This window comes from Stegostoma tigrinum, chromosome 8 (genome assembly GCF_030684315.1).
Source record: "Stegostoma tigrinum isolate sSteTig4 chromosome 8, sSteTig4.hap1, whole genome shotgun sequence".
NCBI lineage: Eukaryota > Metazoa > Chordata > Chondrichthyes > Orectolobiformes > Stegostomatidae > Stegostoma > Stegostoma tigrinum.
This window is the reverse complement of record NC_081361.1, coordinates 47,577,807-47,600,922: the sequence shown is the minus strand read 5'-3', so window position 1 is coordinate 47,600,922 and position 23,116 is coordinate 47,577,807. Positions and strand designations below refer to the sequence as shown.

General features: G+C 40.2%; 1 protein-coding gene across 17 annotated transcripts in view; it reads right to left on the bottom strand.

Annotated features, from left to right (window-relative positions):
- The window catches only part of pde4dip (phosphodiesterase 4D interacting protein), a 410,955-nt gene that overhangs the window by 120,002 nt on the left and 267,837 nt on the right, over nucleotides 1-23,116 (bottom strand). For all 17 annotated transcript variants that reach the window (XM_048539238.2, XM_048539241.2, XM_048539226.2 and 14 more), the window contains 7 exons: nucleotides 21,297-21,389; nucleotides 18,741-18,980; nucleotides 17,536-17,694; nucleotides 15,228-15,341; nucleotides 13,776-13,913; nucleotides 7,133-7,312; nucleotides 1,273-1,467 (listed from right to left, as the gene is read on the bottom strand). In XM_048539238.2, the coding sequence (XP_048395195.2) occupies nucleotides 1,273-1,467; nucleotides 7,133-7,312; nucleotides 13,776-13,913; nucleotides 15,228-15,341; nucleotides 17,536-17,694; nucleotides 18,741-18,980; nucleotides 21,297-21,389 (1,119 nt within the window). The remainder of the gene's footprint in view (nucleotides 1-1,272; nucleotides 1,468-7,132; nucleotides 7,313-13,775; nucleotides 13,914-15,227; nucleotides 15,342-17,535; nucleotides 17,695-18,740; nucleotides 18,981-21,296; nucleotides 21,390-23,116) is intronic.

The following is a 23,116-nucleotide window of genomic DNA, read 5'->3' as shown; positions in this document are numbered from 1 at the left end:
ACAGAATGTTCCGGGGCTTGTGCCCACACTTCACTACTTGATGCAAAATGTCACTTCGGTGCACGATTAATACTTTGCCTATTATCATATTATCATCATAGAATCCCTACAACATGGAAACAAGTCAAATTGTCCCAAGTCCAGACCATCCCTCCAAAGAACATCCCACCCAGACCCAATCCCTATCCTATCCCTGTAACCCTGCATTTCCCATGTCTTATCCACCTAGTCTACATATCCCTGAACACTACCGGCAATTTGGCACAGCCAATCCGCTGAGCCGGCACATCTTTGGATTGTGGGAGGAAACCGGAGCACCCGGCAGAAACCCACACAGATTTGGGGAGAATGTGTAACTTCCACACAGGCAGACGCACTGCTGCCTCATAGCATCCCTGGCACAATGAGGCAGCGGTGCTAACCACTGAGCCATGGTGCCGCACTACTGAACAAGAAATTAAACAGAGGGTCAGTTTGCCAATGCTGAAGAGCGTCTAAAAGTCATATTCACTAACGGAAATTGTTCTACTCAAAATCAGTTCTATAACTAATTTATTGGTTACGATTGCAACTGCAAATGTACTTTGCAAATGATTTGTAAAGTTGATTAATTGTAAAGTTTTCCAAGATGATGAGTGGGGATCAGTACTGAGCTGCATGTTGCCACCTGGTTCATCAAATGTCCATCTTACTCTTTCCATCGAAACACACAATAGTTGCAATTAAGTCAATGCTTACATTACTGGATTGGTTTTGCCTAGTTTTGATTACTTAATTGAAAAAATGCCTCTCCTTATTATACCATAATAAACTTTCAGAGCATTGTGTCAATGCAAGTGCAGCTAACAGTCTTGACATCTGCAGGATATTAGTCCTAAAATAAAACTTTCAGAAACAGCAACACAAGAGGGTGTTACTGGAAAGCACATATAACCAGAATTACAGTGACAGTGCTTTGTGTGCACTTCCCCAAGACCAAAACAGAGACAGAATTGCATACTTCTTCATAAAACGATATATTAGAGACCAATGCTGGAAATAGTTTTTCAAAAGGAGTTAGAAATAATGTTAACAGTTTGGGTTCATGATTACAAAGGTTTGAGAGACCAATTATGGAGATAAATCAAAGTTATTTGAAAAGTAGCACCAATAGGGCGAAGAGGCCTTAATCAACGTGTTATATAATCAGACAGTGATACACAAAGATCTGATATTTAGACTTCAAAAGAATAAGTCAGACAGAAACAGGAACAGAACATTTAAGCATTTTACCTTCATCTGTTGATCACGGGAGCTGATAGTTTGTAGCAGCTCTGTCACCTCTTGTTCGTGATCAGTTATCAACGTGCTTCTATCTGTTAACGCCTCCTGCAGCATTCGCTCCTTCAGCTGGAGCCGCAGCCTCAGCTGTTCCATCACGTTATCAGACCCTACGGTAACCTTGTTCATCAACATTACGGTGAGGTTCTGCCCGAGAAATTTAAACAAAACATTCAGAGTGGGAATTGGTATTTAGCCAAACATGCTATTGAGGGCCAATCCTAAATGATTTCTTGTTTCAGCTACTCTCCAAAATGCTCTCAGACACTGCATCACGGCTTGAAAAGGGACATCCTCACTTCCCACAGTGAAATTTCACCTAAAATTAATTAATTAGCAAGCTCAGGTAAAATTCTGTGTGCGTTATTTATCAACTTGTTTAGTCAAGCCAGTTAACTACATTAAATGCAGCGTAATGCAATTTTCTGGGACCACTGTGATGGTTGATAATTTTAATAGAATTAAAACTATAAGAGAGGAGGCGAAATTTGTCACTCAAGTTAGAACTCCCTGTTCCAAAGAGCTAAGAATACTCAATCAAGCCAGAGACTGACAGATATTTCTACGGCATGGAATTATTTAAAAAATGTATTCATTTTGTGAGAAGAGGTCATCACTGGCAGGCCAACATTTCTTGCCCATCATGAGTTGCTCTTGAGAAGGTAGTGGTGACCTGCCTTCTTGAACCAGTGCAGTACACCTGCTGTGGGTTGACCAACAATGTCATGGGAGGGGGGGGGGGGGGGGGGAGGAGGAGGAGGAGGAGGAGGAGGAGGAGGGAGTTATAGGATTCTGATCCAGCAACAGTGAAGGAACAGCAACATATTTCCAAGTCAGGATGGTGAGGGACTTGGAGGAGAACTTTGATATGGTGGTGTTTCCATATGTCTGATGCCCTTGTCCTTCTAGATGGAAGCAGTCATGGATTTGAAGGGTGCTGTCTGAGGATCTTTAGTGAATTTGTGCAATGCATTTTGTAGACAGTACACACTGCTGTTACTGAGCATAAGTGTTGGAGGGACTGGATACTTATGGATGTAGTGCTAATCAACTGGCTTGCTTTGTTCTGGATGGTATCAAGCTTCTTCTTGGGGCTACGCTCATCCAGGCAAATGGGGACTATTCCATCATACTCCTGACTTGTGCCCTATAGCTGGTAGGCATGCTTTGAGGAGTGAGTAGCTGAGTTACTCACCATAGTACTCATAGCTTTTGATCCTTGTTTCCACAATGTTAATGTGGTGAGTCCAATTCAGTTTCTAGTCAATGATAATGCCCAGGATGTTGATAGTGGGGGATTCAGTGATGGTAACACCAGTGACTGTCAAGTGGCAGTGGTTAGATTATCTCTTATTGGTGATGGTCATAGCCTGGCATTTGTGTGGCACAAATGTTACTTGCCACTTGTCAGCCCAAGCCTGGATATTGTCCAGATCTTGTTGTATTTGAAGACGGACTGTTTCAGTATCTGAGGAAATGTGAACGGTGCTGAATATTGTGCAATCATCGGCAAACATTCTCACTTCAGACTTTATGATAGAGGGAAAGTCATTGATGAGGCAGCTAAAGATTTTCAGGCCTTGGACACTATCCTGATGAACTCCTGCAGAGATGTCCAACCTGCAACAACTACGACCATCTTCCTATGTGTCAGATACGACTCCAGACCTTAGAGAGTGTGTTCCCTGATACTCATTAATTCCAATTTTGCTAGAGCTCCTTGATGCCATGTTTGGTGAAATGTAGCCTTGATGTTAGGGTTGTCACTCTTAACTCATCTCTAGAATTTAGCTCTTTTGTTCATGCTTCAACCCAAGGCTGCAAAGCAGTTCAGGAGCCGAGTAGTCCTGGCAGAACCCAAATGGAGCATTACCGAGCAAGTGCTATTTGATAACACTACTGATGATACCTCCCATCATTTTACTGATGATTGAGAGTAGACTGAAGGGGCAGTAACGTGTTAGGTTGGATTTGTTCTGCTTTTTATGGGCAACAAAAATAATCAGTAAGGTGGATTTGAAATTGAACATTAACAATGAATTATACTAAATGGTGTAGCAAGCTTGAAGGGTCGAACAGCCTATTTTTGTTGTGGAATCGTAGAGTCATACAACATGGAAACAGACCCTTTGATCCAACCAGTCCATGCCAAACATAATCACAAATTAAACTAGTCCCACTTCCCTCCAGACCAGTCCCATTCATGTAGTTATTCAAATGTCTTTAAAATGTTGTAACTGTACCAACATCCACCACTTCCTCAGGAAGCTCATTTCAAACACGAACCACCCTCTGTGTACAAAATTTGCCCATGTCTTTTTTTAAAAATCTCTCTTCTCACACCTTAAAAATATGGCACTAGTCTTGAAATCACTCATCCTAGGGGAAAAAAAACCAACTACCATTAACTCTACTTACACCCCTCATTATTTTATAAACTTCTATAATGTTTCCTCTCAACATCCTATGCTCCAGTGAAGAAATTCCTGGCCTGTCCAGCCTTTTCTTATAACTCAAACCTTCCATAACTGGCTACATCCTGGTAATCTCTTCTGAATTCTCTCCACCTTAATAATATCCTTCTATAGCTGGGCAACTAGAACTGGACACAGTACTCCAGAAGAGGCCTCTCCAATGTCCTGTGCAACCTCAACACAGCATGCCAACTCCTATACTCAAAAGGACTGAACAATGAAGGCAAGTATGCCGAATGCCTCCTTAACCACCCTATCTATATGCGATGCAAACTTCAAAGAATTATATACCTGAACTCCTAGGACGCTCTGTTCTACAACACTAACCAAGGCCCTACTTTTAACGATACAAGTCCTGCCTTTGATTGTTTTATGAAAATGCAATGCCTTGCATGTATCCAAATTAAACTCTAGCTGCCACTTATCAGCCTACTGACCCAACTGATCAAGATCTCTTTGTAATCTTGGATAACCCTCATCACTTTCACTGTTGTGGTGTCATCCACAAACTTACTAACCATGCCTTCTAGGTTCTCATCCAAATCGTTAATACAAATGACCAAATAAGGACCCAGAACTGATCTCTGTGGAACACCGGTAGTCACAGACCTCCAGTCCAAAACGCAATCCTCCATCATTACTCTGTGTCCTGCCATTAAGCCAATTATGTAACCAATTTGCAAGCTCACCTGAATCCCATGTGAACTAGCTTTCCTACTTAGTCTACCACGTGGAACTTTGTCAAAAGCTTTACTAAAGTCCAAGTAAACAACATCTACTGCTCTGCCCTCATCAATCTATTTGATTGAGTTTTTTTGAATAAGCTGTCAAGTTTGTGAGACACGATTTTCCTTGAACAAAAACATGCTGACTATACCTAATGAATTTCTACCTCTCCAAAAGTCCATAAATCCAATTTTTAAAAAAAAAAATCGCTTTCAACAATTTACCCACAACCAAAGTCAGATTCATAGGAGACAGGTGAAGAGATGGTGGAGGCATTAATGGTGATCTTTCAGGGATCATTGGGATCAGAGAGGGCCCCGAGAGGACTGCAAAATCACTAGTAAACCTGTATCACCCAGCCCCCGTTAAGGAGGGAGCAAGGCAAAAGACAAAAAAAGTATAGGCTGATTAGCCTGACTTCAGTTGTTGCTAAGATTTGAGTCCATTGTGAAGGATGAGATTTCTGAATATTTAGAAATGCTTGGTAAAATAGGGCAGAGTCAGCATGGTTTCATCAAGAGGAGATCATGCCTGGTGAATCTATTTGAGGAGGTAACAAGTAGTTCAGATCAAGGAGCATCAATGGATGTTATCTATCTGTACTTCCTGAAAGCATTTGATAAGGTGTTGCACAGGAGGCTGTTGAGTAAGAGCCCATGGTGTTAGAGGCAAGGTGCTAGTGTGGATAGAAAACTGGCTGTCTAGCAGAAAGTAGAGAGTGTGGATAAAGGGGTCTTTCCCAGGATGGCAGCCAGTGACTCGTGGTGTTCCACAAGGGTCAGAGTTGAGACCACAACTTTTCACTTTATGTATTAATGATCTAGATGAAGGAACTGAGGGAATTCTGGCTGAGTTTGCAGATGATACAAAAATAGGTGGAAGGACAGGTAATATTGAGGAGGCAGGGAGGCTGCAGAAAGACTTGGACAGGATAGGACAGTGAGCAGATGAAGTACAATGTGGGAAACTCTGAGGTCACGCACTTTGGTAGGAAGCATAGAGGCATGGACTATTTTTTAATTGGGAGAAAATTCAGAAATCTGAACTGCAAAGGGACTTGAGTGTCCTAGTCCAAGTTTCTCTTAAGGTAAACTTGCAGGTTGAGTTGGTAGTTAGGAAGGCAAATACAATGTTAGCATTTATCTTGAGAGGACTAGAATATAAAAGCAGGAATGTGCTTCTGAGGATTTATAAAGCTCTGGCCAGACCACATTTAGAATATTGTGAGCAATTTTGGGCCCCATACCTCAGGAAGGATGTACTAGCCCAGGAGCGAGTCCAGAGGAGGTTCACGAGAATGATCCCAGGAACGAAAGGCTTAATTTGAGGAACATTTGAGGGTACTACATTCAATGCAATTAGAAGGATGAGGGGAGATCTAATGCAGGAGAGATCAGGGCACAGATTTGGAGTAAAGGGAAGACCTTTTAGATTGAAGATAAGGAGAAAATTCTTCAGCCAGGGAGTGGTGAATCTGTGGAGGCCAGGTCATTGAATATACTTAGCACAGAGATAGATAGGTTCTGGATTGTCAAGGGGACCACAGATTACGGGGAGAAAGTGGGAGAATGGGGTTGAAAAACATATTAGCCATGATAAATTGCAGAGCAGACTTGATGGGCCAAATCGCCTAATTTCTGCTCCTATGGCTTATGGTCTTTAGTTTTTCACTTTCTCCTTACAATCCTTTTTTAAACAAAGATACAACATTAGCAATCCTCCTGTCATCAGGCACCTTGCTGATAGTTATGGATGATGTAAATATTTCTGCAACAGGTCTGTCAATTTCTTCCCTTACTTCCTACAAGACTCAGGGATACTTTAGCTCAGGTTCTGGAGACTTATCAACATTTTTATTCTCTAAGACCTCCCCAACATCCTCTTACGTAATGTGAACTGTTTTTAAAACATCAAAGTTTTTTTTTCTGCATTCCCTGGCCCCCGTTTCTTTCTCTACAGTAAAAAAATGATGGGAAATATTCATTCAGTATCTCTCCTATCTCCTGGGGCTCGAAACAGACAATGTTCCTAATCTGTAATAACAAAGTGTGGAGCTGGATGAACACAGCAGGCCAAGCAGCATCTTAGGAGCACAAAAGCTGACGTTTCGGGCCTAGACCCTTCATCCTAATCTTTAAGGCGCCTTTTCCTCTCTCTAGTTACCCTCTTCCTCAATGTATTTGTGGAATCTCTTTGGATTATCCTTAACCTTATCTCAAAAACTCTAAAGCTTAAAAAGGGAGCATTTTGCTTCTCCTGTAGACGGACTTGCAATCAGGGTCTATGTAACTAAAATGAAAAGGACAATAAATTTGAATACATATTGAAAGGGATTCAGAACCAGATGAAAACAGTAGGAACCATAGATCTTCTCAGGGTTATGGAGCAGAAGAAATTTACAATATAGGGATCCCAGGGCTGATTATGAACTTCAATACCCCAATTAATTTCCGTTAATTATTCAAGCACAACTCAACTGGCTGATCACTGAAAAAAAAAACAACTGCTTTTCATGATGAATGCAATACCCAAAAATTTATTTTGTTGCACCACGAATATGATCTTTTATGCCAGACTGAGATTTTCTTTCAGTGGCCTCGCAAACTTCCTACCTCAACCTCCTTATTGCTGTTGTGCAGTGCTGCCTGCAGCTGACTGTTGACTGCGTCTTTTTCCTTCCGGAAGTGAGCATGCTTCTCCTCCATCTCCTGCTTCCACCACTGGAGATTCTTGTATGCTACTGAAATCTGCTCTAACTCCAGGTCTTTCCCTTTCATGAGGTTCTCTAGACTCTGAAAAATCAGAGAATAAAAAGATTGCAATCAGATCAGGGCCATTCAGTTCATTAGATCAAGTACCTGCTGTTTCAGATGTGACACAGACATTTCCCCCTGCTGTTCAATACGGCATAAGCATTCTTTATATTTCAAGGAACTTAACGAATTCCAACAGCTTCCCCTTATTACATGGATGAGAGCTCACATCCTAAGTCCTCACCTAAGCATGATTCTATCCATCTTCAGCACATTCGTACTTTGCTCAATTCATCAATACAGTAAAATTAAAACACATGTTCTGTCTTCGATCAGGTAATATCACTCTTGCGTTTCAGACAGAAAGTTAAGTTGTTGGTGGGGGAGGGGGAGTGGTGTAGCCCAATTTCAGGACTTGACATATAATCCAAATGGGCATATCAATGAATTGCCATCAAAATATTCTCATTTCAGTGGTGCCAATGTTTAGTCCTCAACCAAATCAGGAAAGTTTTAAGATGTTTATTCACATTACTTTTTGTGAAAGCTTGTCGAACACACAAATACCGACATTACCATATTAATTACACTTGAAAAATATTTTAGCTGCTGTGAAGTGCAATGAAAGGTTCTGAAGTTTAGAAGGTTACATATGCAAATTCCATCTATTGCTCTGAAGTGAATCCAATTTCAGACACAGCATCCATTCCCAGTGAAATAATTAACAATCTCTCAATCGCTAGATGATGAGTTCATGCAAATTGCTGCTTCTGATTAAAGCAAATATTCAGAATTAACGTAACAGAGCTTTGTGAATTGGGATTAGTTTCAGTGGTGAAACAAAAGTGAACATCTGTGTATTTTAATAATTTTCTTTGATATTTATTAAATTGCGAAAACAAGGTTTAAAACAGAATTTAGAGGTTTAATGATTTCAGTCAGCGGTAAAAAAGTGACAACAGGTCGCCAAGAAATTCTGTAAATCAGCAAAGTGGTTTCATTTAATGAGTTGCAGCATATTTTTAAAAGACCAAAACAAGTCAATGCTGGGAAGTTATAGCAAAGAGGGAAAGGTTTTTCCGACCTGGTGCAGAGAGGTTTTGGGGCAAGTGTGTGGGCCAAAACCTGGAAATTAGCCTCATCTGGATTCTAATACCATCCCATTTTGCTTTGGCTTTCCGCGAGGAAAGGGTCCAGTTATGCAGGAAACCCTCTCCGTCTGGTGGGAAAGCAACTTGAGAGCCTTTTCAACCGTGATACTTTCCTTTCCCAAGAGTGTGTTGTTTTCATTTTCTGTCTGCACTTTGTCAGGTACACTAAAGAGGATACAGAGTGAGAAGAACTTCTTCAATACAGCTGAAAAGCTGGAAAGGTTTTGCTTTGATGAATTACAGTGAAAAATCTCCAGCTATTGTCTTCAAGAATAAACAGCTATATTTGTTGTCAACACCACATCACTAGGTAGGGCATCAAGTGCACACATGCAGAAAGAACAGGTTTACAGTATCACTTCATTACAAAACGATGGAACAGCAGGGGCCAGGAAGAAAAGATGGCACTGCCCTTATAATGACAGTGAAGGATAGAGTCAAACTCCTAATCATCGAGTCACTGAAATCAACTCTTTGGAACATCATACAGGAGTGGAGTGTTCCCAACATGAAAACATAAATAGAGGATTTATGTTAGGAATAAATGTAACCATATGAAGTCAGGCAAAGCAGAATGAGAATTTCAGTAACCAGTTATGCCTAGATTTGACAAAAAGCCCCTTGGGAATGTACTAAAAGTGATGTTGATATAACTTCATGCATAGATGTTCCTATCTGGTGAAGAATGCAATTTGTTTCCATTCAGTATTGATAACTAACACATCTGGTTAATTAAGGAAATGCTTCTTTCAGGATCTGTGTTCACAAATCTGCTGTAAGCAGGCATTTGATACTAATTAATCCTACAGATTGTCATTAGCTCTCAAAAAAATAAAATGCAGGGTGTAGTGCATGTGCACAACTTCCACCTGATCCAAGCTTTGCTATAAACTTTCCTGCTGCTTAGCTGAGGTTTGTTAGAATTGTTTGAGCTTGCAGTCAGTGACTGAGCAGTTAAAGGTTTAGAGCTGGAGCAAATTATGTATGTCCTGAAGTTTAGGGATAGGGAGGTATTGCCTGTGTGTAACAAGACATTGTAAATCCAACTTTTAGTAATTGTTTATCACCATCTGTAGAAAGGACTTGAATCTGCATACTGATATGTAACAACAAACGTTGGTTATTCCTGTAATCCCTCTGTCATGTTGTTATTCATGCACGTATTTGGAAGAAAACTTTCAACTCAAACCACAGAAGCAATTAAACAGTGTAATTGAGGGAACAAAAAACACCCAGAAATGTCTCACATCAAGCCCTTGTCATCATATTCTAAAGAATGTTATATTTCTGTATTTTGTCACAAACATATCTTAACTTGATGTTATAAGCTGTTTGCTCAAAATTAAAGCAAATGAACTGCTGCATCATGTGTCACATTACTATGTCAGTATACCATGAAGAAACATGCTCACGTTATCTGTATTATAGCATGTGACATGACAGTTTAAAGGTCTTAATGAATTTTAGCTCAGACCACTTTAAGCATTGCGCACCACTAGAAGCATGCTCCTCGGTTGTAACTTAACAGCTTAATATTAGCTCGTGTGCTTTTGTGTCTGAGCATACGCTTTGTACAAAATAGTTAATTGGAATAAATATCTGATAAATTCTTCACTGGAAAATATCTACATTCAATTTTGAATGTGACAGATGATAACATAAGTATTACCACATCAAATACAACACCTTACTGGAGGCAAACTCACATCATGAACAATCTTGTGAAGTGAACATCCAGATGCAAAGCCCACAGAGCATAAATGGAAGGCTTTGGAAATGATTTGCATTGGATTTTAATTCTGAGAGATTGCACTGCAGTGCATAGACCCAAATCACTTTGTCTCAAAATGCATTACACAATTTACGGGTTCCTTCTTGGAAATATTACGTGATTCATGATGTAATTGATATTCCCGGTAAGTGAATATATCCTTTGGATTTGACAGTGTCTGTGTGTGTGTGTGAGAGAGATGATTCTCTGCTTTTAGCCATGCCTTATCATGTTACACATTAGCTTAATTGCAAAATATGCAGATCCTCAGTCAGCTGTATAATTTTTGCCACTCAACTGTCTAACATTGCCTCCATTATTTCAGTTGAACGGAACCTTTGTAGCGACTGTCTTTCTGAAATTTAAGATATTTGGTACTGTTGAATATTGATTTCACTGCAAGAATCTTACGGAGAACAGGAACTAAAGGAAGTATCTGAATATTTCTTTATGAAGTGTACTACATAATAAAATTACATCACCTCCATTTGCACAAACATACCCTGGCACAGAAAGGTCTGTAGCAGTGTTGTGATGTTACCATCATCGTCTGTGCAAAGCAATCAGCTGTCATGCAGTGACTGCAAACATCCTGGAAAGCATTTCACCTATATCGCACTGCATTCAACTGCAGTGCCATTACCCTGTTGACAGCTTTCAGCACAGTGGGTGTAGCTTAGGCAGATCCAGACTTTAGCTCTGCTGAGAGTTCAGAACAGAGGTCACGTCATGAATGACTGTTTCAACAGCAGCAGTAGCAGCACCAGGTGCCTTCTGCTCAACCGAATATCCAATCACAGGGCAGGAGATAGGAACATTCGAGTAGGCCATTCATCCGATAACACCTGCTCCAACATTAGATGGTGGCTGATCAATTACCTCATCACCACTTTGCCCACAGCAGGCCCAGATACCTTAATATCACCAGTCTCCAGAAAGCCATTGATTCTCATCTTGAACCTGCTCAACAACTGAACTTCCATAGCCCTCAGTTTCAATGAGATCGCCTCACATTCTTCAAAACTCAAGGTAATAGAGGACCAGTTTCCCAAATCTCTCCTCATTAGGACAATCCTGCCTCCTACTGAAGTTTCAACTAGAAGGAAGGGAGATGTTGAACGTGGGGTATACACAGCTTCTGAAGGCAGAGGATCAATTGTCTTGACACATGGGGAAAATCAGTGCTCTAGAAGCCTGACACTGACAAAGCTGGTCACTGCTGATATTATAATCCAACTACCTCACCCACTCAGCCAACTCTGTATCACTTCCTGTAAAGACTCTATCCCATTCTCTCAGTTCCTCCTTCTCCGTTGCATATGTTCAGATGAGGCTAACTTTGACAAGGGAGCATCCGAAATGTCTACCTTCTTCCTCAACTGAGGATTCCTGAGCTTTGTTGTGGACAGAGCCCTCAACCAGGTCAGAACCATCTCCCGCACACCCACCCTCACCCCTTCTCTTCCCTCCTGCAACAGCTATAGGGTTCCCCTTATCCTCACCTACCATCCCACCAGCATCCACATCCAGATGATCATCAGACGCCATTTCCACCACCTCCACATCAGGGAAACAAAGTGTAGACTTGGCGACCACTTCACAGAACATCTACGTTCTGCTCACAAAAAACACCCAGAACTACCTGTTGCCTTCCACTTCAGCACACCATCCTGCTCCCTGGCCAGCATCTCTGTCTCTGACTTGCTGCAGTGTTCTAGCAAAATCCAAAGCAAGTTGGAGGAACAACACTTCATTTTTTTCCTTGGGAGCCCTACAGCCCTCCGGAGTCAATACCGAGTTCAATAATTTTAGGGCCCGAGATCGCCCATGTCCCAGCCCCCTACCCCACACACCAGGCCTTGTTACCACATAGCCTGCCATTACACACCCCTTGTTGTTAGTCACTAACAGTCCCCATGAACAACTATTCACCCTCCCAGCCTGATCGTTAGCAACTCCTTTGTCTGTCCAACTGTCTCTCTCTCTCCTTGGGCTCTATCCTATCATTTACTCCCTAGCCCAACCCACCTCCTTATTTTCTGCATATAAACTGACATTTTCCCAGCCACCATCAGTTCTAAGGAAGGGTCACTAGACCCGAAGTGTTAAATTTGTTTCTTCCTTCAGAGATGCTGCCAGACCTGCTGGACTTTTCCAGAAACTTTGTTTTTGTTCCAGTATCACTTGCCTGGTTGAGTTTTTTTTTCCTCCAAGGAGAACAAAGAGATGTTAGAGGCTGCAATGGAAGAACTTGTGTGAGCCTTTGTAACCCAGGGCTGCCATCCTATTAACTAGAAATTGTTCCTTGAATAAAATGGAGATGTCATCTTGACTTCCCTCCCCAAGTGATCAGGGAGCTGAGAGGCAGGATATTAATGCTATTGTTCCATGAGATAACTACAACAGAAGCGATCAATTAAGAATAAAAATAGAATGTACTGGGAGTAGTCAGCATGTAATGGCAGCATCTACAGAGCGAGAAATAAAGAAATAAAATATAATATACAATAGGTATGCTTCTAACTGAAAATAAAAATAAAAGAAAAATTATAACAGGTAAAGCAAAGGAAACAAAAAGTGCAGCAAAACAATGGTTGTTGAACTTAATGCTTAATCCAGAATGCAATTAAAGTGCCTAAATGAAAGATGAGGCACTGCTCCTCAAGTTTATGCTGGGCTTTACTGGAATCATGCAACAGGCCCGGGTCACAGTTGCCAACACAACAGTGGAGAATTAAAATAACTGGCCACTAAAATGTCAAGGTCATTCTTACAAAATGAGCGAGATGTTTTACGAAACAGTCACTCAACATGTGTTTAGTCTAATCATTGCTGAACAGACTGTGTTGTGAGCAGAGAATTCAGCAGACTAAATTGAAAGAAGTACTATTAAATATTTTGCTTTACTTGTGAGGTGCGTTTGGGGCCTAGGGCAATGAGGAAGGAGATAAAAGGGAAATGTTTCATTGGTAGTGAAAGACACTGTACAAATGGAACAGGAAGCTTGGGATGACTGAGGACATAACAGAGGGAAAGAAATGCACAGAAACATGACAGACACAGGCAAGCACCCTCTCAGTCACGGTGGAGGTGAAGGTAACCATGTTTGAGGGGAAAGAAAATTATTCTTTCTTTTACTTCGTTTCTTTTATCTTACTACCACCCCCTCCAGGCTAAGACTAACTGTTCTGCAATTCAATCTCTCGTCTTCACAGATCTTCCTTACATCTTTGTCTCAGCCACCCTCTGATCAAAACCTCTCTTTTCCTTTTCCTGAGTATGGATGAAATAACAGATCTCAAATATTAACTTTTGTTTGTCTCACAATACATTCTGTCATAGCTTGCTGAATGCTTTCAGCATTTCCTACATTTATTTCGGGTAGTACCTTCAATATTCTGCTTCTATACTCATTATGAAATTGGGTTATGAATAGAAAATAGCCCCAGAGTTTTGGGATAGACTAAGTTTCCAAGCAAAGCATCTGAGTAAACTACATATCCATTTTCACTGCTCTGTTTGATCACTCCACCCTTTTTATATCCTGCAAATATAGATTTGCAGTGTCTACACCACTTACATTAATAGTCTCTTCATTGTTGGAGAAGATGCAACGGAATCTCTCCAGATCCTTTTCTTTCTCACGTATAACCAGGTGCAGCTGCTGTATTTCACTCTCCTTTTTTTCCAAAGTACTGAACTTCTCATCAATGGCATGCTGAAAATGAACAGTATAAATAATTTCTAGCTTATCAGAAGATAGAAATGCTGTCTGAATTTTTAGAAAGCTGCAGTGATCCCAAACTCTAAAGAACAAAAGAGTAGTGAATAGATAGTGAGCACATTGAGATGTTTTACTATGTTAGATGGAGCTTTAGAAACATGTATCATTGTAAACTGCAATGTTACAGCACTAGTTTTCTACCACTGGAGACCTTTTTAAAATTTCTCCCTTAATCCTAAGTATCTATTGACTTGTTTTCCAAACAACGATTGCTGTTGTTTACACTATCTGTCCAAATAGCTGGAAGTTTTGACATAAGAGGGCATTGATTATGAAAACCAAGCCTATATTCTCCCCCAAGATACAACATAAAGGAGTAAAATATTCAATCTTATTTATATATCTACGAATTCCTGATACCACAAACTACATTCATTTTTATCCAATATATTTCAATATCTGTCTTTTAAACTGTGAATTGGCTCGTTGTGCTGCTTATACACAAGTACTTTTTCAAACTGTTAAGGAAACAATAAAAGATTAAGAAATTGTGATGAAAATCATAGCAACTCCTTGCAGATTGCTTCCCTTAAAATGCTTTCAACATTTCTGGGATCGGTGAAGAGTTTCAAATTCAGTACTTTCAATACATACATTCTTATCTATATAAATAGATCATACAGGATGCTTTTTTGCAACAAATACACATTGTTAACAAGTGTTCTCTAACTCATTGTGCTTCTCCAAATGAGTGGGAAAGGATGTCGAGAGATATTGAACCATCTCAACTTGCATTTCTTAAGCTCTCAGAAGCACATCCTTGAGGATCATAATATGATTTTGTTACAATAGTTAGCACAAAAATTACTTCCACTAAGGTTACAATGTCTCGAATACATAGTGGCCAGAGAAGGATTTTCCCTCCCCCAGATTGCACTACAGTGCAGTAATGGAAAAGAACATGCAAGATAAACTGAGATTTAAAGGAACAATGCTTGCAAATAAAGTATCACAAAATCAAAGAATCTCTACAGTGTGAAAACAGGCCCTTCAGCCCAACAAGTCCGCAACGACCCTTGGAGCATCCCACCCAGACCCATTCCCCTATAACCCACCTAATCTACAGACCCCTGAACACTATAGGCAGTTTAGTTTAGCCAATCCACCCAATATGCTAACAGGTTTAATATTTTTATTGGGAATATATTCAGCAGGAGAAAGCTGAAAGGATAGAATTGAGAAAGAAACAGTATAATTTGAACATTAAGCTGAAGTAAATAAATAGAAAGCACAATATGTTTAACCCACCTCCAAAGCTTTATCTCTCTCCTTGATACGCTTTCGCAGTTTATCGACCAGTGCATCTCTCGCTTCTACACTTTGTTCTTCATTTTGCTGACATTCAAACAGTTCAATATATTGCTGCAAACATACAAAGACAAATACCTGATAAAATATGATTGCCTTACAACGGAAACCTTTTATAATGACACCGGCTGATATTCCAGTCCAGGTTGCTCAGATTAAAATCTCTCTGCAAGAGCTGGTAAAGGATCTAAACGAAGAATTGAGGTTGTGTTAACTCAATTTTCAAACATGACGTACAGGTATAACACCAAAATCCCATCCATAATTCTGAAACCTGACTTACTCATTCACAGAAAGGACGGCTGGTGTCAGAGCAGTACAACTGCCTTTGTTCAATATGCCAAGATTCTGCAAGGTTGAGAAAGACTGCTTGGATAGTGCAGTTTTACATACTGACCTTTTTTTTTGCTGTTGACATTTTGCTGAGACTATTATTGGTGATCACTATTAAAATATAAATCAGGCAGAAACTTCCAGCAACTACAAATTCAATGTGGAAATCAAGAAGTTACTTTCCAAGTTACCCTGTGCTTTATCAAAAGCTTCCCGACTCATCGTTGCTTTTCCTTCAAAACAGGTCAGAAAAAGTTAAGGTGTGCTCGATTCCAAATAAGCAAATTTTTAGGAGATAAATTCTTAATTTTAGATCAATCAGCTTCTTCAGCACTGGGAATTAAGTATTACAGGTGTACAATTGCATAGCTTCAGATTTGAACTGTTGGTGAAACTACAAATGAAAAGGTTTCCTTATACCATTTTACCTCCTGTTTTTTGTCTCACTCTGCATCGATTCAGTACTTTCTTCCTTCTCCATTTTGCTCGATGCACATTATCTTATTTTGAACTGAGTATTCTAACCAACATTTTTTGGTTCAGATTTTGCAAGCCTTAGTCAGGATTCTTTAATTTTCTGGTCAGAGAGACACAGTTGCTCACTGTGTTCAACTGGTGTCAATTTTGCTCTATGGGATGTTTTGCCGAAAAGGATATATAATCACTATCACTTGCAATGCAAAAACTCAGACAAAGCCTAATCAAAACTAAGTGTAATGGCATTATATTTGCCGGCATTATTCAGTCATTGCTGACTACAAAATCAAGTTCATTTTCTGATTTTAACCTATTAAGTCTATTATTAGCAGTCAGGAATGCACTTTTCAACAAATATTAAATAAAAACCCTATATTTTTGCAGCATTTTATCACATCTTTCAGAAGCATCCATAAGCATCTCACTTACAAAAACTTGCTTCTGAACTTAATAACGTTTTAAATTTACAGATAAAAGCAGCAACCATTTAATGCATTTCACTGCAATATTTGGCTGAAAAGTTTATTACAAAATTCTGAATAAGAGTCATACTGGATTAGAGATGTTAACTCTAATTTTCCCTCTCCAAAGATACTGCTAGACCTGCTGGGTTTCTCCAGAATTTTGCTTTTATTTTAGAATTTATTCCTGTTCTTTGCAATTGTTGGTTGATGGACAGGCATTGGATTGAAGAGCAAGAACACTTTTTTTCAAAGAAAAAGTCAGTAGCATGAAATCTTTAATGTACACCTGAATTATTAATACAGTCAGCATTCATGAATGTGCATTCCCCAATATCACAATGAGTATGCCCTAGACCCAGACTGCAGGCTGAATATACAACCTTCTGCCTCAAAGACAAGAAATTAACCAGCTGACAATGCTGGCATGCACACACTTTGTCTAAGAGGGACTTCACCGATGTGGCATCTGAATCATCTGCCAGAATATCCATAGGTGTTTCGCTGGCAAACTCCAATCTGGATTCTCCGCACTCGAGCTCTGTCCTTTCCTCGGGTGCCTAACAGTCAGCAGACTACACCCAAGTGCCAAATGACATCATGGATTGTATTACAGAACTAAAAGGAGTGGACATCTTGCTTCCGACTGTGATCTAGCAACTACCCCGGAAAGTGAGAGGGACCTAAAACAGCCATAGCTGTAATACATTCAGTAACCGAGGTGTTTGAGCACTGTGTGCACTCACCCAATACTGAAACACAGGAATTTCAAGAAAGTACCAGGGACCGCACATACCAACAGCACTAAATCTCTATGAGAGATGTGAATTCAAACGAGATGGGCAGGAATGGTACAAAAGAACAAAAAAAAACTCAATGAATGAAATTAATGAAAGGAAGAAGTGTTTATATCTGTATGGCAGAGAATAACTGAATTGTGCCACTGTGAGATACCAGGATTGGGTCCCTATTTGTACCTGCAAGAAGTGCTCTTTGTCTTGTAACCGCTCTTTCAGGCACTGGATGTTCTCCTCCTGGACATGAACTTCACGCTGATACTCTCTCTCCAGGGCCTGATAGTGCTGTTCCTTCTCCAGGAACTCCTGCCGGACTTGCTGCAATGTGTTGCGCAGCTCCTGAGACAAATTACAAACAATTAAAATTATTGGTGGCTTACCACAAAATGAGCCCAGATTGTCTGCATCAATGAACAAATCACCAGAAAAAAAAACAGAATTAGCAACATTAATATTAGCCACAGTATTATGGATACAGAAACAGCAAGATCATAGTAGAAAATCTGCATCTGCAGTTGATAGACACTGGTAATGAAATTTTACAGCTGGGCAACTTGGATATAGTCAAGAGATTAGATTTTTTATTGTCACATGTACCAAGATACTGTGGAAAAGTATTGTTTTGCATGTTAACCAGACAAATCATACTTTACATAACTAGATCAGGGTAACAGAACAGAATATAATGTTACAGAGAGGGTGCAAAGAAAGATCAACAGTGATATATGAGAGGTCAGTTCATAAGTCTGATAACAGTAAGGAAGAAGCTGGTCTTAAATCATTTGTGTACTTACTCTTGCATAGCATCTGTCAAAGTGGCTTTGAGATATGCTGGTCCTTTAAATTACAGAATGTGGCAACTGGCTGCTGTGGAAAAGGGGGTGTGGTTTCCCTTTCACTGACAGGGTCCAGTCAGAACAGAAGTGTGGCTCCACATTTCTGATGGAATCTTGATCAGAATCTCCTATCAGAAATGCTCTAAAGAAAGGGCCAAAGCGGCAATCTGTGTGAGATTGTCACTCTTCAGAAAGTCCTTAGAAATATGGCTTCAAATCTAGATAGACTATGATGTGAAAGTCTCATTTGGCTCAGTTATTGTCAATATGATTCCAAGAGTTTTTGGTATATCTACCTGGCACAGATGATAAACACAAACAGAGATAAAGGTCCTTTTCCATGGGTTAAATTGTTGAAGAATATAGGAATCTCTACTCTACATCAAGTGTGTTGCAAAATTTCTGATCTAGCAATAGTACAGGCCTACCTCAACAAGAAAACCAAACGACAAATGGCTTAATGGAACAGAAAACAATCTTCACCATTAAATTTTCCAGGTATGAATTGTTCTGGAAATCAAGATTTTGTTTCAAACACCCAATGCTTACTTGATTGTGGGTGACTGTAGCTTCCTTTTGCTGGTACATCTCCTCAAGTTCACTCTCGAGCAAGTCTTTCCTCCGCTTGGCTTCAATGAGCTCATATTCCTTCTGCCGTATTAGCCTCTGCTTTTGCTGCAACTCCAGCTGATTGGAAAAGGAGGCGTTTTGCAATTCCAGTAGCTCAGCTTCTTGTTGGGCATGTGGAGGTGCTGGCTGTCCATCAGTACTCTGACAGGATGCACAACGCTGTGTCCAGAGGAAACAGAAATACATATGGAGTAGAGAGGAATGCGAAATAGTAAATATACATAAATTATAAAGAGGATAAAATAGCTTTTTGAGTTTTCAAATCTTGAGTAGGATTCTTTACCTCAACATTTCTTACTTCAACATCATCTAAAATTATTTCTCATCCTCATTGAATACTGCCTCCAAGCTTAAAGCAAAGACAAAGATTTATGGCTCACTTTCAAGGCAGTATTTCCATTCAGCCCCAGTGCAATAATAATGCCCTTTCATTCCAGCAACTTCAGCACACATTTAGTGCAGACAAGGGAGTCACGCATTGTTGAAAACACCATCTTCCAGTTCAGATGTTAGAACCCTGTATACCTTTCACTATCTGAAGAAAGTATCGAGATATCCTCAACGTCATTATTAATAGTTATCTCATCATTTATCTCATTTCAGTTTAGTTTGCACAAATACTCTATAATGATTAATACACTTCAAAGTAATTAATTGGCTATGAAGCTTTCTGGTGGGTCCTGAGGTCATGTCAGATGTTCAGTAATTGCAAGTGCCATCGAGTACATAGAAATCTCCCTGCCCTGCCTCATGTCATTAGAGGCAGAAGCAGCGCTAGTTCAACATTTCAACTGAAAGATTTCATTTCCCTCTCTTAAACTGCACCAAGTGCACTAATGCATTCCTTCAATATGAACATCAACTCAGCAGCCAAATACCGCTTGATGGGATTACTAGCAGCTTAATGATCCAGGTCAATTCAGAAGGGCAGGGTTGTGTTGTTACTTCATTAAGTACAAAAACAGCACAGTTTGCTGCATGTGAATCTTTATGTGTACCATCCTCAACCAACACCACAAAAACATAATAAGAAGCTGCAGACCTGAAATGTTAACTGTATTTCATGTCATGTATGTGCCTGATCTTCTGAGCTTTTACAGCATCTTCTGTCTTAATTCTACAAAAAAAACTAATTATTCTTCACCTTGTTCATTGTGCAGAGAGAGTCATTTGAAAAGTTTAAGTTCACTTCAAAAATTCCTCCTGTAGTATAAGGTCCTGATCATTGACTCTAGGCTTCTTTTTTGAAAATGAAAGAACAAGAAAGAGATGAAAGCTGGGCTACAGTTTTAAAAGGTTGCGGGGTTATGGATGAATGGAAAATGAGGGATATAATGGGTTTCCATGGTGTTGAAATCTTGGCAGGTGAGGATTTTGATATCAACACAATTGGATAAAGAGAGGCATGAGAGTATCTAGGATGACAGACTTGAGGATTTAAAATGAATGAGAGGAAGCATTATTTGAAGCTGATCTGGAACTTAAAAAAGCCCCAAAGAACTGTGGATGCTGGTGATCAGAAACAAAAACAGAAATTGCTGGAGAAACTCAGCAAGTCTGGCAGCATTTGTGGATAGAAAGCAGAGTTAATACAGTGGTCCAGTGACCCTTCAAAACTGATTATAGCTAGGAAAAGGTTGGTATATGTGCTGAAGGTGGGTTTGGGGGGTGAGGAGCAGGAGAACTAAATGATAGGTGGACATGGAGCTGAGAGAGAGAACTGCAGTTGGTCAGACAAAAGAATGGGTGATGGTCAGCCGAGGAGAATCAATAGCTGTTAATGTGAACCATTAGTAGCTGACAGTGACTGCTCACAGCATGGTTTCTTCTACACTGGGGAGGTGAAACACAGACTGGGTGACCACGTCAGAGAACAGCTATGTTTTGTGTGCAACATGACCCCAAGTTCTTGTAGCTTGCCACTTCAAAATCCCACCATGCTCCCTGGCCAACATCTGTGTCTCAGGTTTGCTGTGGTGCTCCAGTGAAGCTCACAGCTAGCTGGAAGAACAGCATCTCATTTTTTGCAGCCTTCAAGATTCAAAATCATGTTCAATAAATTTCGAGTCAGAGCACCTTCTCCAATGCCCTAACTCACACAACCAAGCTTTGTCACCACTTGGGCTGCAACTACAACCAACCCATTGTCAGCTATTAATGGTCCTCATAAGCAGCTATTGATTGTGCCAGGCTGACCTTTACCTGACCAACTGCTGTTCTGTCTCTTTGGTCTCCACCACCCATCTTCAGCATATGTACAAATCTTTCCCAGCTACAAATCAGTTCTGAAGGGTCACTAATAATTCTGCTTTCTCTCTGCAGAGCTGCCAGATCTGCTGAGTTTCTCTTAGCAATTTCTGCGTTTGGAATAAGACAAGTCACCCATGAACATTAAATACAAAATTAGAGAAAAGACAAGAACTGTTCGAAGCACAGCCAAAGGCTATTTAAGTTACCTTTTTACTTGTTACCTACCTTTAGGTTTTCAATCTGACTTCTGTGGAGCATTTCCCTCAATTTGGATTGATTCTCGTTCTGACCATCGATGACACAATAAAGCTCTTCAACCTGAATGGTGGTTGAGCAGGGGTTGGGTGTTAAGAAACACATTAGTAATAATAACAATTACAAAACCATCCATTGCTTGAAGGCTTTTATGGCCAAGCTCCCAGGGAGAGGGCTTCCTCTGGTTGCAATTCCTCATGTTAGTATATCACTGCAATTCTATTACTAATGGCAGTGGAGTTTGAAAAAAATTCCCACTTTGATTACAAAGTTGCTAACATATCCTGCCCATTTGAAAATGACAGCTGTTGATATTAGTGAACCAATATCTATCACATTCATTTTGACATTCCTCCGACTCTAGTAACTAGGCATCGGTTGAAATGAATTTCAACTAGAGAGAGGCAACAAGACATCACGTGAGACAAGGATTGTTAAATGAAAAGCAAGCAATGAGATGATAAAACACAGTTGTGATTTGAGTAATGATAACAATGCAACAAGAGATGACAGAAAGTACAAAGTTAAGAATCCAACAATATGTAAGACCAGAGATTTAAATACATGAAAAAAAGAGAAGTTAGAGGTTTTGGATCTATATATAGACACCTTTGGTAACAAAATGGATGGATTGTGAACTCAGACAGAAATAAATACATATGGCCTGATAGCTATTACACAGATATGGATGCAAGGTGAACCTAAATCTTTAAAGGTTTCTAGTATTCTGAACTCACAGGAAAGCTGGAATAGGTGATGGGGTCGCTCTGTTATTTAAGAATGTTACAAGTATATTAATGAGTGATGGCCTTATTTTGAAAGAATAGGATGTGTAATCGGTTTGGATATAAACAAGGAACAGCAAAAGCAACAGGTCATTTGTGGGAACAATTTGCAGGCCCCACAAATCATGATTTTACTGTAGAAGCGAGTGGAAGAAATAATTGGACTGTGACAGCAAGGTACCACAATACTCACATGTAATCTTAATCTGCATGTAGATTGGGTGAACCAGATTGGCAAAGCTTGCTCAGAAATTTTAAATTTATAGAATGTATCCAAGGCAATTTTTTAGAAGATGCTATTTCAGACCTGCTAATGAGTATGAGACAGGATTAATTAATAACCTCGTCTTTTTTTTCCCCCTCTACTCATTTGTGGGATGTGGGCGTCGCTGCCTAGCCCGCATTTCTTCCACATCCCTAGTTTCCCTCGAGAAGGTGGTGGTGAGCTGCCTTCTTGAATCGTTGCAGTCCTCCTGCTAAGGGTTGACCTACAATGCTATTAGGGAGGAAATTCTCGGATTTTAACCAGGCGGCAGTGAAGGAACGGCAATATATTTCCAAGTCAGGATAGTGAGTGACTTGGAGGTGGTGCTGTTCCCATATGTCTGCTGCCCTTGTCCTTCTAGATTAGTGGTTGTAAGTTTGGAAGGTGCTGTCTGAGAATCTTTGGTGAATTTCTGCACTGCACCTCGTAGATAGTATACACTGCTGCAACTCAGCATCGGTGGAGGAGCAAGTGGATGCTTGTGATGTACTGCCAATCAAGCCGGCTGCTTTGTCTTGGACGGTGTCAAGTTTCTTGAGTGTTTTTGGGGCTGCATCATCCATGCAAGTGGGGAGTATTCCATCACACTCCTGACTTGTGTCTTGTAGATGGCGGACAGGCTTTGAGGAATCAGGAGGTGAGTTACTCGCCGCAGTATTCTCAGCTTCTGGCCTGCTCTTGTAGCCAATGTGTTTATTTGTGGCGAGTCCAGTTGAGTCTCGTGTCAAAGATAACACGCA